This window comes from Neophocaena asiaeorientalis, unplaced genomic scaffold (genome assembly GCF_003031525.2).
Source record: "Neophocaena asiaeorientalis asiaeorientalis breed wild unplaced genomic scaffold, Neophocaena_asiaeorientalis_V1.1 scaffold449, whole genome shotgun sequence".
Classification (NCBI taxonomy): domain Eukaryota; kingdom Metazoa; phylum Chordata; class Mammalia; order Artiodactyla; family Phocoenidae; genus Neophocaena; species Neophocaena asiaeorientalis.
The window spans coordinates 1,995,321-2,012,654 of NW_020175027.1; the positions used below are offsets into that span (position 1 = coordinate 1,995,321).

General features: G+C 47.4%; 2 protein-coding genes across 2 annotated transcripts in view; both read left to right on the plus strand.

Annotated features, from left to right (window-relative positions):
- UNC13B (unc-13 homolog B) overlaps window positions 1-13,443 on the plus strand; it is a 210,935-nt gene extending 197,492 nt beyond the window's left edge. Inside the window, exons 25-40 of the mRNA XM_024763008.1 lie at window positions 891-1,018; window positions 1,654-1,739; window positions 6,057-6,183; window positions 6,317-6,413; window positions 6,633-6,776; window positions 7,098-7,175; window positions 7,650-7,727; window positions 7,969-8,057; window positions 8,297-8,449; window positions 8,575-8,698; window positions 8,809-8,865; window positions 9,048-9,128; window positions 10,047-10,194; window positions 12,561-12,653; window positions 12,834-12,993; window positions 13,158-13,443. Coding sequence (XP_024618776.1) covers window positions 891-1,018; window positions 1,654-1,739; window positions 6,057-6,183; window positions 6,317-6,413; window positions 6,633-6,776; window positions 7,098-7,175; window positions 7,650-7,727; window positions 7,969-8,057; window positions 8,297-8,449; window positions 8,575-8,698; window positions 8,809-8,865; window positions 9,048-9,128; window positions 10,047-10,194; window positions 12,561-12,653; window positions 12,834-12,993; window positions 13,158-13,443 — 1,929 coding nt within the window. The remainder of the gene's footprint in view (window positions 1-890; window positions 1,019-1,653; window positions 1,740-6,056; window positions 6,184-6,316; window positions 6,414-6,632; window positions 6,777-7,097; window positions 7,176-7,649; window positions 7,728-7,968; window positions 8,058-8,296; window positions 8,450-8,574; window positions 8,699-8,808; window positions 8,866-9,047; window positions 9,129-10,046; window positions 10,195-12,560; window positions 12,654-12,833; window positions 12,994-13,157) is intronic.
- A 1,574-nt stretch (window positions 13,444-15,017) lies between these two features.
- Window positions 15,018-17,334, plus strand: part of LOC112411726 (phospholipid-transporting ATPase FetA-like) — a 108,506-nt gene continuing 106,189 nt past the window's right edge. Inside the window, exon 1 of the mRNA XM_024763014.1 lies at window positions 15,018-15,092. Within this exon, the coding sequence (XP_024618782.1) occupies window positions 15,018-15,092 (75 nt within the window). The remainder of the gene's footprint in view (window positions 15,093-17,334) is intronic.

The window sequence follows — 17,334 nt, forward strand, 5'->3', positions numbered from 1 at the left end:
CCTTTTAGTTTGATGTAGTCCCACTTACTGATTTTTGCTTTTGTTGTCATATCCAAAAAATCATTGCCAAGACCAATATCAATGAGCTTTTTCCCTATGTTTTTTTCTAGGAGTTTTATGGTTTCAGGTCTTACATTTAAGTCCTTAATCCATTCTGAGTTAATTTTTGTGGTGGTTTGAGATAGGGGTCCAATTTCATTCTTTTCCCTGTGAATATCCAGTTTTCCCATTACCATTTATTGAAGAGACTATCCTTTCCCCATTGAGTATTCTTGGCTCTCCATGGTCTTTTCTTTTCCAGCTAAGCAAATAACTTTCTAGATGCAATTCTTCCCCCTAATAACATTCAGGGAAGTTAAGGGAAGTTTTGCTTCACTGAAGGCTGGGCCAACCTGCATGCTAGGTCTGTTACGTAGCTCCTGCAGAACTTGAAGGAGCTTTTCAGAGTTGAGATGTACATGTGTGTGGTGGGGCAGGGGGTGATATTAGAGGAGGGCCATCACTAGAAGAGAAGGACTTCCAGTGGGGGTCACATGGAACTAGACCTACTTAGACTGGAGGGGCTGCATACTTCAGCCAAGAAGTCACTATATCCATAGGTACTGGGAGAAGGAGGAAGGGGGACAGGCATCTTTATGCCTGACCGAACTTGTCAGAACAGTGCCCTGGAGCTGGGGAGAGAAGTTCTCAAGGACAGACTCTTCATGTCCAAAGACCTCCCAGTGGTCACCCCTCTGCTAGAACAGGTGTGGTCTTGTGGAAGACAGGCTGTAGGAGACGAAGGGTCCCTGATTCTCAAGGAAGGGGCATGGAGTGGGGAAGAGAGACAGGAAGACTCTCCATATTCTACTCTGACTCTCACTGTCTATCACCATCTCCTTGGGAACAAGAATCAGGAGCTACCTCCAGAGGAACAAGGGCCCAGCATTAGGAACCTGGATTTCTGGCCCAAACTCATCACGCTTGTTGTGTCAATCATAGAGGAAGATAAGAATTCCTACACACTCGTTTTGAACCAGTAAGTATCACCTCACTTGGCCCTATCTGTTTAGTGTTTGTTTGTCCATCTGTCTAACAGCCTCTTTCTTTCCTATCTCTATGTGTTTGCAGTGCCACCTCTTCCTCCTGTTCGTCCATCTGTCCCTCTGTCCCTTGTATCTGTCTGGGTAACTGTTTCTGGAGACAGGTGTGGAAACATAATGGGGGGCCCTGCCCAGACTGAGCCAACCTCCCTTGAGTGAGAGACCTCTGGGAATGGCTGCCATAGGAGTCCCAGGGGATCCAGAGAGCATGTGTGTATGTGTCTGTCTGCTATGAATAAAGTGGGCCTTCCTATACCCACCTCCTTGCCCTTTCTCCTCCTGCTTATTTAGCCTGGGCTTGTCTTCCAACACTTCTCCTCTTGGCCACAATTCCCTGCCTTCTAGGCATCATCTCCCCTAGGACCACCTTGCCTGAGGGGATCCTCTGCCCCCACTTGTCCTACCACTGGCCCCTGGGTCCCTTTTCTGCAGTTTGAGCCTAGTAGCCCTGTTTCCTAGGCTTCTCCTCTCTTCGATCTGACCTCCAAGAACTAGGCATGTTAGCCTTGGAAGCAATCAAATCAAATGGCTCTTGCCATGTTCTCTGACTGTGGCTTCTTCCATCATCCAGGTTTCCTCAGGAGTTGAATGTGGGAAAAGTCAGCGCAGAAGTGATGTGGCAACTCTTTGCCCAAGACATGAAATATGCACTGGAGGGTAAGGGTGTGCCCAAGGCAATGGGCTGCAGACCCCTAGTCCAAGCACCTTGTTTGCCGTCCCTTTCTTCTCCCAGACAACTACAAATTCTGGGTGAATAATACAGTGAGAAACTAGAGTGATTTTAGGCATGGTGGGTGATAGGCCTCAGGAAGCGCTGGGTAGGCAAAGCTTCAGCCAAAGGAATAATGGAAATTGCTGTGTGGATGTAGGTTCCTCCTTCCAGCTTTAGAGCAAGTGCCTATTTAAAACTTGCCCAGCCCAGAGATCAACCCTTCCCATGCTGGGTGTTCTCAAGTGGCCCGCTCGCTAGAGAATGGTCTTATGAAACTTACCGTTACAGTTTTACAGAATCTCAGAACCTTAAATACATAGATAGGTAAGGATTATTTTCTCATGCTGTAGACTGCCTGGCCTGACTTTCCTTGAAAGTTGTTCTGGATTGGTGTGACAAAGCCAGAAAGATACTTCTTCCCTCACTTCTCCTATAGAACAGGGTCACAGACCAATTAGTACTCATCTTGTTCATTCAGCTTATTCTTTTATTCATTTCCCACTTTGGTCCACAAAGATATCACTCCCTACCTGTATCAGACCTTCCCATTTATACCCATCTGTGCTCACTTATTTAGCTGCATTTCCTGTCTGTTTATATATGTTAAAACATATATATGTTTATATATAAATAAACATATATATGTTTGAAACAAACACAAAAGGTTTGAACTGCTTCAAGAGAAAGAACTAATGTTGACCTGGTTTCAAATCTCAGTTTAACCACCTACTCAACAGTGTGTTCTTAGACTGAGCTACTTAACTTTTGTGAGCTCCCATTTTCTCATCTATAAAATGGGAGTGATGATAGCATCTATTTCATTGAGCTAATGAAGTAACTGAGATGTATGTGACATACTTAGCATACTGCCTGGCATTTATTAAAGGCTGATGAGCAGAGATGCAATGTTAACAAAGTAGTATTTTTATAAGATTTTACCTCAATGGAGAACAGGGGCAGATGGAACAGGGAGAGACTGGAAGCAGAGTACAGATAGTGTAATCATTTAGGGCTGAGCGGATGGGGCTGGGATTAGAGCAGAGGAATTAGAGGAAGAATGCGATTTGATAGACATTGGAAGGAAGTTGTAACAGGGCTTAGTGATTGTCAGAATGGTGGAGGGCAAGAGAAAGGGAGACCTGTTTAATAAAAGGATAGTGTTGACTCCAACTGTGAAAACGCTATCATTCACCCAGTATTTTTAAAGTCAACTTTATTGAGGTGTAATATACATACAATAAAATAAAAACACTTTAAGAGTACAATTTGATGAGTTTTGACAAATAAGTACACCTGTGTAACTACTGTCCCAATTAAAATATAAACAGAAAGTTTCTTCATGCCCCTTTGCAGTAAATCCCCACCCCATTCACCAGGCATATTGAGTATTTTCTTTGGGCCACGCACTGTGCTAGTTGAGATGAATGAGGCATAGCCCCAGCCCTTGAGAAGCTCCCAGATCAGTCAAGACAACAGACCTATAAACTGGCAGTTACAATTCAAAGTTTTAAAGTGCTACTAAAGGAATAAGCATAGGGTGCTGAGAGGAGACCCATGTAACCTGGACCTGGGAGGAGCACCTGGGAAGGCTTTCTGGAGGAGGTGATGTACAAACTGACACCTGAAGGATGATAAAACTTAGCTGGTGGGGAGGGAGGGCATTAGTGACAGGGAAGGGAGAGACAGGCATTTTAGGCAGAGGATACAGTATGTTCAGAGACCTGGGGTCTAGACAGAGCTGGCATGCTTGGGGAACTGGAAGCAGTAGTTCAGTGTGACTAGCACTTTAGAGTGTAGGGGAAGAGAGGAGAGGTGAAGATAGAGAAGTAGGACAGAGCTAGATCATACAGGAGGTTTTTTTTTTTTTTTTTTTTTTTTTTTTTTAAAGGGGGTTTTTTTTTTTTTTTTTTTTTTTTTTTTTACAGGAGGTTTTAAGCCATGTTTAGGATTTTGGACTCTACCCTGGGGCAGTTGAGAGGCACTGAACAACAATCCCATGTTAAGAAAGGGATTAACGTAACTAGATTTTTAATATAGAAAGGCCACTCACTCTGGCTACGGTATGGAGAATAGGTTGGAGGAGGAAAGACCAGCTTGGAGATTATTGTGGTAATGCATGTTAGCGAAGGTGGTGATGAGACCTAGACAGGTAAAAGTGTAACTAGAAAGAAATGGATAAATTCCGGAGGAGTTTTGGAGATGAAATCAACAGCGATTGGTGAGTTAATTGGATGTGAATAAAGAGGAAGAAGGAAGACTGGAGGATGATGCTCAGCATTGAACAAGAGGGTAAGATTAGTGTGTATACTCCAGCTTCAGCTGGAGATGTTAAAATGGCAAAAGGTGGTGACTGGAGTTAAACCCAGGCAAAGTGAAATGTTCCATCAAATCCTTGTATAGACATTACCAGAACCAGGGAGATATCAGCAAGCTGGAAAGTTGAAATTATGAGGTTGAAAGAACTCTCCAAGGATGAAAGATGAATGGAGGGAGGATTGTGGCAGTCACGGGCAGGAGAAGGTTTAGATACCCTTCTGCCCCTTTTGACAGGTTAACCAAGCCCTGATCACCACACCCCACCGTCAGCAACCTCAAGCGACTACTGGAGCATGACTCCATGGGAGTCTTACTATTAGAATAGTTTAAAGTGTGCCCAGTGTTTTTGTACCACAGAAGTTAATTAGAAATTGGGGTTTTGGACCAGAGTACAGATGATGGATTGACAGAGGAAGTGAGAATTCTCTGTAAATACAGTAACTTGAAGGTCCCTAGAAGAAAGCGGTTAGGGAGCTCTGGAGTGATGGAGCAGCATTGCTTCACTTCTAGTGGGTTGTTGAACAGGAAGGAGGAAGGGCCCTTCTGCCGGTACCTTTTCACGTTTCTAGGTTCTTGGCCTGGTTTAAGGACAGCAGGGTGGGAGCGAAGGGGCAAGCCCTGAGAGAGTCTCTCTGATGTCCCTGATTTTTTCACTTTCTTTATTGCTCATTGGTGTCTCTGCTCTGTCACAAGCATCCACTGTCATTCGTATACGAAAAGTCCTCTTTCTGGGTGGTAAGAACTTTTGGTTGTTGTCCCTTTACCTCTAGTCTTACTGCTGTTTCCTCTTCTCTTGCTCACTGCTTCATAGAAGAGACTGCAAATGCAACTTTGGGTTGAGATGGTGCTGCCTACAATGCCAGGAGATGAAATTCCTGGAACAAGGGAGCCTTTTGAGGCTGAATCCCGGGTTCCCGTTTCCTCCTTGAGTGTCTGCTGTACTAATTCACAAGGGCCGGCTGCCCCAGACTGGCTCTTCTGCCTTGACATGGAGGAGCATCACCCATGGCACCTCTGAGTTGAGCAGTAGAGTTCCAAGGACAATGATCTTCCCTTCTCTGTTGCTCAGTACTCTCCCCAGTTTGCTTGCTTTCACCATTGTTATATGTAAGCACACATTTGGCTTTTATTGTTCAAACTAATGCTTCATCTCTAAAGGGGGTAAATGAAGAAAGCCTGTGGGTGTGGCCAGTGCCAGACTCTCTGGGCAAGTTGTGGGTGATCTTTATCCTAGATTTCCCAGAAGGCTCTGCAGATTCAGCTATATAACCTTTCAAGTCCATAAGCATGCCATTTTCTGTAGCAGGATGGCCCTTTCATCTGGCTGTGTTTCCAAACTGACTTGTTTGCATACTTCTTTGAGAGTTCATTTTTCAGTGTCCCAGCTCTGCTCTGGGACCCTTCAGTTTACTTCAAGATTCTGTTACACCATGGCTGCTCAACTGCTCGTTCTGTCAGCTCAGGCCCATTTTGGTTTTCCCTGTGTCTGTGTGGTTGTCAGTGACCCATTTATGTCATATACGACTGCTCATCTCATTTAAATCCATCTGAGGAAATGGCTCAGGTACCAGGATTAGAAAAGCCCTGGAAAACCGTCATGTCTCTCCAGTCCTGGGCAGTTTCCCCACTAATCAGCCTTAGCACCTACATCCTTTTCTCCTCTCCTTCACCAGAGGCCAGTACCTCACTTACACTTCCAAAAGCCAGCACAGGAAGACTGTGGGCCTTATCTGGGTCTCTGGCTTAGTCTCTAAAGAAAGATTTGGGCCAGGCTTTTAGCAGAGTACCCACTGTTAGAGGGAGGTGGCTGTGAGGAGGTGCTTGGGAGTCACCCTTGTTCTCAGACATTTGATAGAGCCACCTGACTAGATCTGCTGCCTTGGGAAAGCTCAGGAACCATGGCCTCTACTGCCAGGACCTGACCCAGCCTTCCTCCCTACCACTAGAGCATGAGAAAGACCGGCTGTGTAAGAGTGCTGACTACATGAACCTGCACTTCAAGGTGAAGTGGCTCCACAATGAATACATGCGGGATCTGCCTGCCCTCCAGGGGCAGGTGCCTGAGTACCCAGCGTGAGTCATCATGTGGGGGCTGCAGAGGGAAGAGGGGCGCTTAGGGGTTGGACAAGGCCAGTATCCTTACAGTCAGGTACATGGTATATGCCAATCACTAGCTCCAACCCCCAATTTTCCTGCCTGGCTGCAGGTGGTTTGAGCAGTTTGTCCTACAGTGGCTGGATGAGAATGAGGATGTGTCCCTGGAATTTCTGCGTGGGGCCTTGGAACGAGATAAGAAGGATGGGGTAAGTCGGGGGCTTGGGCTTCACAGGGGTCAGGCCAGGTCTCCCAGCAATTAGCTATCAGCAGAAGTTCCTGGGCTCAACCAGGATGGCTTGTGGAGTCCGTAAGGAGGGCTGTCGAGGGCCGCTGAGCCACCCCTGCTGGGCAGAGAGCCCTTTAGAACCTTACAGACTTGGGAAAAGGTAGCAGCTGAAGATGACCCTGTGTGTGGCCTTCCTTAGTTCCAGCAGACATCAGAGCACGCACTCTTTTCCTGCTCTGTGGTGGACGTCTTCACACAGCTCAATCAGAGCTTTGAGATCATCCGGAAGTTGGAATGCCCAGACCCCAACATCCTTGCCCACTACATGAGGAGATTTGCTAAGGTGACCATGACCTTCCCTACCCCTCCCCTCTTACCTCCATCACATCACAGCCTAGCCACAGGCCTGAGCTCAACCCCTCTTTGTGATGGCCTTTGGGTTAAGCCTGGCGTTACCCCATTCTCCTTTACTTGAGTCTGGGGCAGACAGGTGGGTTTGTTTCAGTGCTGTTCTGGGGTTGAGAGGGAGATTTGTGCCTTACTTTGACATTCCCCTTTGCATACCTGTTGTTACTGTTCTGGGATGAGAAGTACAACCTCAGGTAAGATCCCTGTGGGTAGAGCTAAGGGTTCCCTCTCCTTTCCTTTTCTCCTCTTTTCTCAGACCATCGGGAAGGTGCTGATGGAATATGCAGACATCTTATCAAAGAACTTCCCAGCTTATTGCACAAAGGAGAAAATGGTGAGGGTTAGGCTTTTTGCTTTTGAAGCTCTCCTCAGAGCTAAGGGTGGGGTGATTCTCCTGACTTGTGATTCCCAGCAGGGCTGTGCTTGAGATTATGCCACAAAATAATAAGAACCTGATGAGGAGTTCCTTTGTGCCTCCATTTGGTAGTTTATTCTCTACTGAGCTAGGCCTTTGCTTAGTCTTTCTTTCTTTCTTTTTAATACATTCAGAGAGTTATAAAGGGTAATTACCCTTTATAAAGGGTAAAGCCCCCCACCCAGCTTAAAAGCAGAAACGTTTGCTTCTAGTCTTCATTCAAGGAGAGCTGTCTGCATTGGTTCCAGATCTCAGTGCTTAGGGAGAGACACATGTAATATGTGTTGTAAATTCCCTGTGGCTTTTGGAGTAATGTGAGACAGGGAGGGGCTCTAGCCTGATGAGTCCTGTGCTGAATGGAGCCAAACTCAACACCTCCCTCTGTCCCCAAAGCCTTGCATCCTGATGAACAACATGCAGCAACTGAGGGTCCAGCTGGAGAAAATGTTTGAGGCCATGGGAGGCAAGGAGGTAAGTCTTAAGGTTTGGGGTTGCTGTACTTTCCCTTTGTTCCTGAGCTCCCTAGCCACAGAACTCCACCCTCTCCTGACTGGGTATAGACCAGGAGTTTAGCTTGGGGTCTGGAGTGGTTTGAGCTGAGAAATTTGAGTAGGCATTGGGGTAGAGGCCCTAGGAGGGAGGAGTGGGGGCACAGGAAGGGAGGAAGGCATAAGAGAACCAGCTTAGCCAAGCCTGCCTCCTGTGGATACAGTTGGACCCTGAAGCTGCAGACAGTCTGAAGGAGCTGCAGGTGAAACTGAATACGGTTCTGGATGAGCTCAGCATGGTGTTTGGAAACAGGTCGGTGGCCCCAGAACACACAGCCCTCAGAGCCAGGTGTGGTGCCTGGCCAGTCCCAGATCCCCTGCCCCACACTCATCCATCCAGCTGCACATATGTGGATCTTCCCCCTCTTCCTGCTGGCTGTCCCTGTTGGAGCTACACCATGAGTATGCTGGAGTGGGACCAAATAGCTGGTGCTGCTTTAGGGACAGTGTGCATTTGGGGCAGGGAGGGCTGCACTGTGGGCACATGTGTAGTTTCCAGGTGCGGATTGATGAGTGTGTTCAACAAATGGCCGACATCCTGGGCCAGGTGCGGGGCCCAGGGAATGCATCCCCCAGCGCCCGGGCCTCAGTGACTCAAGATGCAGATGGTGTGCTCCGGCCCCTCATGGACTTCCTGGATGGCAAGTGAGTACAGCACTGAGGACTGTCCTTTAGGGATGAACAGGGTAGAAGCAGTCACAGAGGAGCCTCTCAGGGAGGGGGAGCTCTCAAGCACTTACCCCATCCTTACCTGTTGCCTGGTCCTGCAGCCTCACACTTTTTGCCACTGTGTGTGAGAAGACGGTCCTGAAGCGGGTACTGAAGGAGCTCTGGCGGGTGGTAATGAACACAATGGAGAGGATGATTGTTCTGCCCCCACTTACTGACCAGACGGTAAGGACACCTCCCTTCCACTTCGTCCTGCTGTGTCTCCCTAAACCTGCTCCATGCTTCCTGATTGAGTTTGGAGTTCTCTGCTTTTGACTGATTCGCTCTCTGCCCAGGGCACCCAGTTGATCTTCACTGCTGCCAAGGAGCTGAGCCACCTTTCCAAACTCAAGGTACTCTGGATGTGTGGGGTCCTTCTGAGGCTGGGGGTTGCTTGGAAGGAAGGAAATTTGAGCTTTGAAGACTGAAGCAGAGGGGAAGGAGAGGAACATGTAGCTGTGGCTGACAGGTGGGGGAAAGACTTTGATGACAGCCATAAGCTGTCCTGATGCTGTTGCTTTCTCTGGGGTTCTAGGACCACATGGCACGAGAAGAAACCCGGAGTCTCACTCCAAAGCAGTGTGCTGTCCTTGACCTCGCCCTGGACACCATCAAGGTGGAGACCTCCCCCTCCTCCAGACAATCACTACCACTTGGTCCTGGCATTCCATTCTGCCAGATTAGGTGTCCCTCGGGCTCTTGCCACCCCACAACCAGAAGAGAGTGATTTTTGTGTACATATCTTTCTCTGCTATTCCGTATTCCTGCTGGGGACCAACCAAAAAGGCACCTCCTGTGTGGTCTCGGGTGAATCGCCACAGACCTAGAACATTATTCTTGGGTTCTGCGGACAGTTTAGTTCACTTTGTACCTCATTGTCATTCATGAATATTTCCCACTGGGAATTAATCTTCCAGATCCTACTACCCGACATCTGGCTGACCTCTTCACTTATGTTTAAGATCATTTGGGTTTTTGAAGGATTTTTTTTCCTATTACACATTCATTTATTCAACCAGGCAACATGTGTTCTGGGCACTATACACTATGAAGGATGCAGAGAGAATCAGATATAGTTCCTAGCATCAAGATACTTATAACCTGGTAAAGTGATAAATAAGGCAGGTACGTGTGGGCTGTGATTTAGGGCACTTCGGAGAGGTATGCCATAGGTATAAAGTGCTCTAAGCATTCGCAGGGGTAAAGCAACACTTCTGACTACTCTCTTCCTGAAATGCTTCTGTCACATATCTTTGTCCAGATAGATTCATCCTTCAAGCATCATGTCCAGAAACGTGGCCATCCCTTACCACTCCTGCCAGATATTCAAATAATACTCTTCACCTGAGAGACTATGGCTCTGGCTCTGTGTGGTATTCCTGATATTGCTGTTTATTGAATGGCTCACCATCCTCTTCCAGCATCTTCGCTGAGCCTCTGCTCAGATGTCATTTCTCTGAGTTACACTGTTGGAGAGCTGCCTCTCTGTAAGGGGATGAGGCAGTAGCAGTTAGCAGTTATTCTTGTCTTTCAGCAATACTTTCATGCAGGAGGCAATGGACTGAAGAAAACATTCCTGGAGAAGAGCCCAGATCTGCAGTCCCTACGCTATGCCCTGTCTCTGTACACACAGACCACAGACACACTCATCAAGACCTTTGTGCGCTCACAGATTGCCCAGGGTAAGACCTAAGGGCTTTGGGTCCCCACCTCCCCTCCCTGATGCATCTCTGTCCCTAGGGAGTCAGTATCCTGTAGCCCTCAGGGAGGATCCAAGTACTTCTTCAGAAAGCCCTTCAAACTCAGACACCAGGATTTCTTGATGGATCCCAGTACTTACCCCCAACCCACACTCAAACCAGATAGGAGAACCACAGAGACCTGGGAAATGTGCCTGAGCTTTCTTTTCCCAGACATCATCTGGCCAGGGCATGTGTGTTGAGCTCAAGGAGTATACCCTGTTGGGTAGGAAAAATCTGTGAGGAAGCCTTGAGAATGAGTGGTTGAGACACTCATGAAGACTCATAGCTTTGGGAGCCTAAGTTGGAAGCTGTCCAGGGGAGAGAAAGCAAAAGACTTTCCAGATTCTCCAGTGTGGGTGAGGAGAAGACTAAGAGAGGCAAACCACGGGAGCAGTTGAAGGGAGGGTGTGGATAATGGGGCTCTGCAGAGCTGAGACTCTGGCCTCATGGGTGATGCTAGTGCACAGGGAACCCAGGCAGCTGATTTTCTCCCAGTGACTTCCAGTTCTCAGAACCCCTCCCTGCCTCCAGGCAGGCCCATTCATAACAAAACACATCTGCCTAGACATGGCTCAGACTGAAATTCTGACCCTCACCCTGGGAAGGTCCTCCTGGAAAGGACCTTCAAGGAACAGTTGTTGTTGCTCCTTCCAGGGAAACCTGGGCATGCTGCCTGGAGGAGTGAACCTGGTGGAGGCGGGAGTGGGAAGGCTTAGGCCTTACTGAGCTGTGGATCTGGAGCACAGAGCTGACCCAGAGGGGAAGAGGGATCTAAGCAGTTAGAATAGAGTTGATGGAAGGTGAAAAATACAAGGGACCTGCAATACTGCTCCGTTTTCCCTGTATGTTCTTATTTCAAGTCCAGAGTGAGAAGAAGACAGAGCAAAAGAAGTTATGATCCTTGCTCAAGGAGACGGGGATCTTTCACAGAGCTGAGTACATGTAAAGGCCTGTAACATCAGGGAGGATAAGAGTTAATCCAAAAGGCCTTTTGGAAACATTGAGCTTTAAGCTAGATATAAAGATGAGGAGAGGCTCGAATGGGCACACCTGAAGTAACAGCAGGCAGGGGTGGCAACTGCAGGGAGGATGCAACTGTGAGTGTACGTTTTCTACGCACTGCTTTATCATTTACGGGCCTAGGAAATTAGAGCCTACAACTTTCTCTTTTGTGCCCTGTGGGTCTCAGAAACCTTCTCTCTGTATGTTCTACTGCTTCTGTCCATGATTTGGTTGATCTTCAAACTGTTAAGTATAATTTGGAGCATTCAAGCATTGACTCCAGTTCTTTGACCTCTCTCTCCACCCTACCCCATCTCTGTGCTCCCTCAGAATATGTGTAGAGCTGCTCTGAATGGCTGTTAACTCCTTAGACCTCTAACTGATTCTTCTTTCTCTGTCCTACTGCTGCTACCTCTTGACTTGCCTGTCCTCACTCAGTGCATGATGGGAAAGGTATTAGGTTTACTGCTAATGAGGACATTCAGCCGGAAAAGGGTACGTTATATACCATGCAGATGTGAATCTAATATGGGCTAACACTGTCACCTGTAGAATGAGCTGCTTACGTTGGGGCTGGGGGAACCAGGTGTCAGAGTTCAGAGGCTCTATCCCAAGTTTCGAGATGGGTAGTGTATTCATACAGTCTGAGACAGGGTTAACAGTAGCTGTCCTCAGAATTCCCCCACCCCTCCATCTAAGGACAAAGAAGTTGTATCTGGGGTGTAGGGTACTGGTGTTTTCCCAAAATAGAGTGAGGCCTCTGCAGAGGGGAGGCTGAAAATTGGCCAGCGGGACTGGGGAGCTGTTTGCAGAGAGGTCCAGGTTTGAGTAGGAAAAAGTCATTCTGTACGGGGCAGCCTCCCAAGAAGGGGCCTCCACAGGTGGGAAGGAGCTGCTTTTGGCTAGATGGGACCCGCATTGTTCTGCTGAGACACCATGGGGTGGACATAATTCTCAGACAAAAATACAGGGTGGCAGCACTGTCCTTTCCCAGCAACTTTCAATGAAAAATTCTGCAGGCTGGGAGAGGTTTGGGGAACCTGAGAGATTCCAGGTGCAGTTCTGGAAGAGGTTTCACCTAAGATGTTGTCACCCTGATTTGTATTTTAATACATAGTCTCATTCTTTATCCCCGTTCTTTTCCTTCTCCCATTACTTACTTCCCCATAGCTTCTGTGGGTGATTACTTCTTGCTTTAGGATGTAGGATAGTAGCCTCCCAACTCCACGGTTTTACCTGGAATAATTAGGCCTAAAGTCTTAAAGTTCTCCAATGGGGGAATCATCTGTCCGTCTCTCCCTCAGGGTCCGGTGTGGATGATCCTGTGGGAGAAGTCTCTATTCAGGTGGACTTGTTTACACATCCTGGAACTGGGGAGCACAAGGTCACAGTGAAAGGTGAGTGGCATGGACTTACAGACCCCAGACCTTTTCTTGCCCCGTGGCCTCATCAGTCAAAGGCAGGGACTGCTTATCCCAGCCTTTCAGCTTAGCCCTCCTCCAAGGGGAATGCCACCCGGGGCTCAAGAACTGGGAATGCTTGATGGAATCTCTCACAGGTTTCCCATGTTTGTGCAGTGGTGGCTGCCAATGATCTCAAGTGGCAGACAGCCGGTATGTTCCGGCCCTTTGTGGAAGTAACCATGGTTGGCCCTCACCAAAGTGATAAGAAGAGGAAGTTCACAACCAAGTCAAAAAGCAACAACTGGGCCCCCAAGTACAATGAGACATTTCACTTGTAAGTTATGGGATGGGGGCCTGAAGGACTCTGGGATGGGGTTGATCTGGGGGGTAAGAATTGAGAGGGGAGAGAAGGGATGGGCTGGATGGCAGCTGGGGTGAATTCATTTGAGGACGCCCTCAGCTCTGGTCTCCCACCTTCCATCTACCCTGTGCTCACAGCCTCCTGGGAAATGAAGAGGGGCCAGAAGCCTATGAGTTGCAAATATGTGTGAAGGATTACTGCTTTGCCCGGGAGGATCGTGTTCTGGGGCTGGCTGTGATGCCTCTGAGGGACGTGGCAGCCAAGGGCAGCTGTGCCTGTTGGTGCCCCTTGGGCCGGAAGATCCACATGGATGAGACAGGCATGACCATTCTCCGGATTCTGTCTCAGAGGAGCAATGACGAAGTGGCCCGAGAGTTTGTGAAGCTCAAATCGGAGTCTCGTTCCGTGGAGGAGGGGAGCTGAGCACCTAGGCTCCTGTGCCAACCAGATGGCACCAGTTCCACAAGTCAGGGCTAATGGGAGTTACTGTGTATCTTAGGGTCCTCGTAGTCAAGAGGTTGACTCATTCCGTTAAGGACGTTGAAGGAAGAGTTTGGGGTGATACGAGTATGGCTTTGCACCGAAAGGGTCATGAGTCCCTGACCAGCAGGCCTGTGATGCTGGGAGCTGGGCTGTGGGGGTTACCAGGCAGGGAGATTTTCCACAGAAGGGTAGACGTTTCTGAGAGTGTCAGCCATTCTTGGCAGAGGTTCCTCCACTCCCACAACCCTTCTCTACCCCTCTCCATACCACACCTTATCCAGTTAAATCCGTACATACCAATCATTAGAAGAACAAGTTTAGAGGGCCTGGAGCTTGTGCCTAATTAGGTAAGTAATCGTTTCAGTCTACAGGTATTGCTGAGCCCTGTGGTCTGGATTGGAGTATGGCCAGGGCAGGAGCACACAGAATAGAATTCAGCCTGTCCCTTGAGCAGAATCTACTGGTGTAGAGTAGCTCAAGTGAGTAGAAGGCATTGAAACTGAACCAGAAACCTTTCAGAAATGAGCTCTGCTAATCCCTTGCCCGGATTATCTGTCATGAGTAGAACCAGGTTCCCATGGTGCTTCAGAGCCCTGAGCAGAATTTCTTTGGAACCCAAGCATCAGGGGCCACCTGCCCATGAGTCCCCCTACCTCACTCCTTTAGGAAGAGGAGTGATGCTTCAGGACATGAGAAGCTCTTAAGTGTATGCACCTGAGAGCTAGTTGAAGGATCCAGGAGAGAGGACTGTATTTTCTTCGTGAAAAAGCCCTGAACAAAGCCAAAAGTTGTGGAAATCAATATAGAAAGAGTCCTCTTCACCTATGGCCACTGCCTTCTGGTGGTCCTCCCCCTTGCAGAAAGAATCCAGCCTTTGTCCTCACTCCCCTTCATCTAGGTCAGCTGCAGTTCCCCTCATAGACCTTCAACCCTACAGAAGGAACTTGGACTGTGATCCCTCTGTACCAGCTGGATGAAGGGGGGGCCTCAACACTCCCTGGGAGGTCAGAGACAAACTTTTTCCAGAGGGTCATGTGGACTTCCCAGGCCCCTTGCTCAGAGAAGGGCCTTCGATAACCTCGGTAGCAGCCTCTTGGACTTCCTGAGGACTCTGCATTGTCCATTGGCTATTACATGAAATAAGAAACTAGGAATCTTTGCTGTTTTAAATTATTGTATGTGCCGTTGTTACAAGAGATTATTGGCTAGTCTGTAATAAATTGTCTTATAGCAGCCTTTGGGGTCTGATAATTCTGTTAAAGTGTGGAAAGCTGTAGAAATGACTTCCTTATATAATGATAGGTTTTAGACAAGTGGTCCCTTCCTGCTCTCCACCCGCCACCACCCACCCCCAAGTGGTGGAGCTTCAAACCGCTGGGGGAGAGGGGGCAGATTTCTGAGAAAGGGGACGTGGTTGGAGGCGGGCTTGGGGAGGAGGGGCGTGGCCGAAGGCGGGGCTCTACTCTGCCCGGATCGTGTGGCTCCGGGGCACCTGTGCGCAAAGGTGCGTTAAGATGGCGGTCGCTGGAGTCGGTGGCTGCGGAGCGATGGTGAGCAAGAGGCGCCCGAAGGTGGCGCCCGAGGAGAGGGTATCGCCTTTTCCCTCCCAACACTGAAGAGAGACTGTACCCCCATACTATCTCGCATTCCTAGCACTGTGTACTTCCCAACAGCTGTCCGTCTTCATACTTTCTTGTAAACTGTTCTCCCAGTACTCCCCATCCCCATATTCGAGTATACGGGTTTCCTAGATGCTCCAGAGAGGACTTACCTGCCCAGATACCTAGCAAAGGGGATCTTTATCCCCCAAATACCTCCCAGAGGGCATCCATTTATCTGGTTACTTCATAAAGCAGATACCCCCAAAACCTCCAGCTAAGGTACATTCCCATTAACTCAGGGAGTTTTGTCCACTTTTCCAGCACTATCCAGATTGTCTGAGAGGGAAGCCATGAATCCTATACCATATTTGACTTGAAAGTGGCACATTTGCTCTCATTCCTCTGTCATATGGAGCAAGAAACCTACTTCATAAGGAAAAGTCAAACTCTGGCTGACTAGCTTACAAAAGGCTTGCAGATTTGAATCAGTAGCTAACTTTTTAAAACCAGATTTTATGTTTTAAAAATGAGTATTTCTAGCTTTTGAGGAAATAATCAGAAGAACTATTAACTCTTAGCTGACATTCCCACAAAGTGACAGGTGATTGGAGCTGAGAAGCAACTAGCAAATTAGTTTTCTGTAGTTCATTATAGACTCCATTACTCCTTATTTTGTCATTCTGGGCTTTACATTATTTCCCTGGTATGTGGTAGACACTTGAGTTTGAGATCCCTGATATAAGACTTTTGGTAATTTTCTGTGCCAATACTTTGAGCTCTTAATGGAAACTGAAATCCATAGAGGTTGGATATATGTTATATATGTTTAGGTTATCTTTGGTTTCTGTGATGCCCTGATTAGGATCAGAGATCATACTAGTAGCTAAAACCCAGGGTGAAATCTGTATTAAAGTGTTTTTTATAAGAGAATTCAATCAAAATATCTGCAGTTAGTTTCCTGGTGCATTTGATCTTGAAGAAATCGTGTGCCAACTCCTCTCTGGTGGGATCAGGCCAAGAACAAGGCGTTGTTTCTCTTTGAACAGCTGGTTTTAAAAGGGCCTGGCTCTGGTCTCTACCAGAAGTGATGTCTCAAAAGTGCCGTCTCCTTCACTCCAGAACGCATAGATCATAACCCTCCTCTCTGTGGGAAATAGCAGGCCTTGTAGTATCGAGAGTTGGGGGTATTCTGCAGGCTGTATCTAATCAGAAGTAGAATAGAAGTACCTTTAATAGTGGATTTTTTAAAAAGCAAAATCGTTTCTATCGGCATAAGTATATAACTCACCTAGTCATTGTGAATATTTGGACTAGCTCCGTGAATGAACCTCGCATATCTTGAAGCAGAATGGCTAAGCTGAAGAAGCAACATGGAGTAGTGAAGATGGTATTGAAGTGGGAGGCAGAAAACATGAACAGTAGTCTCAGCTCTGCTACATACTCCTCAGGGGACCTTGACTTTTAACTTTTCAGAGGCTGTTGCTTGCATCTGTTAAATGGACTATGAATTCCTGCCATGTTTACTTCAGAGGGGTCAAATGGGCTTATTTAAATGTGAAAACACTTTGAAAACTATACTGTACATGTATAAGGGATTATTGTCATTATTACAAATGATCCTCTGAGCTCTGATAACTTCCAAGGAACTTGTCTTGCTGTGTCCTGGGTTCAAAATCAATAAATATTTGCTGAACACATAATATGTGCCAGGTACTCATCTAGGCATGGAGCCTAGCACTGAACAAAACAAAAACCCTTGTATGAATTTAAGAGTGGGTTATCAGCATGTTGAGTGCCTACTAAGTACCCAGCACAGCATCACAGCATGGTGAAGTAATAGGGAGAACCTAGATGATGAACTTAATTCTGCCACTGTACAGCTGTGAGAGAGTCTTTCCGTATGTGAGCCTGAACCTTCCCATCTGTAAAATAAGGTGGTTAGACAAGGTAAACTCTAAGGTTCTTTCAAGCTAAAATATGTTTGTTTGGAGATTATAATTGCTAAAGTTCCTTGCCCCTAATGAGCTTATTGCCCTGCCAGGAAGGTCAGACTAACAAAGCTGAACAGTCTTAGAACTGCAAGGACAACAGCGTGCTAATGTCACACTAGATTCAGCATAATAACGGTAACAGCAGCGTCGCTCTGTAGGTAATAGAGTATTTAGAGACTTCATAGAAGGCCATGTAGACATGGAAGTATGGGAAGATTCAGATTAGAGAGGAAGGAGAC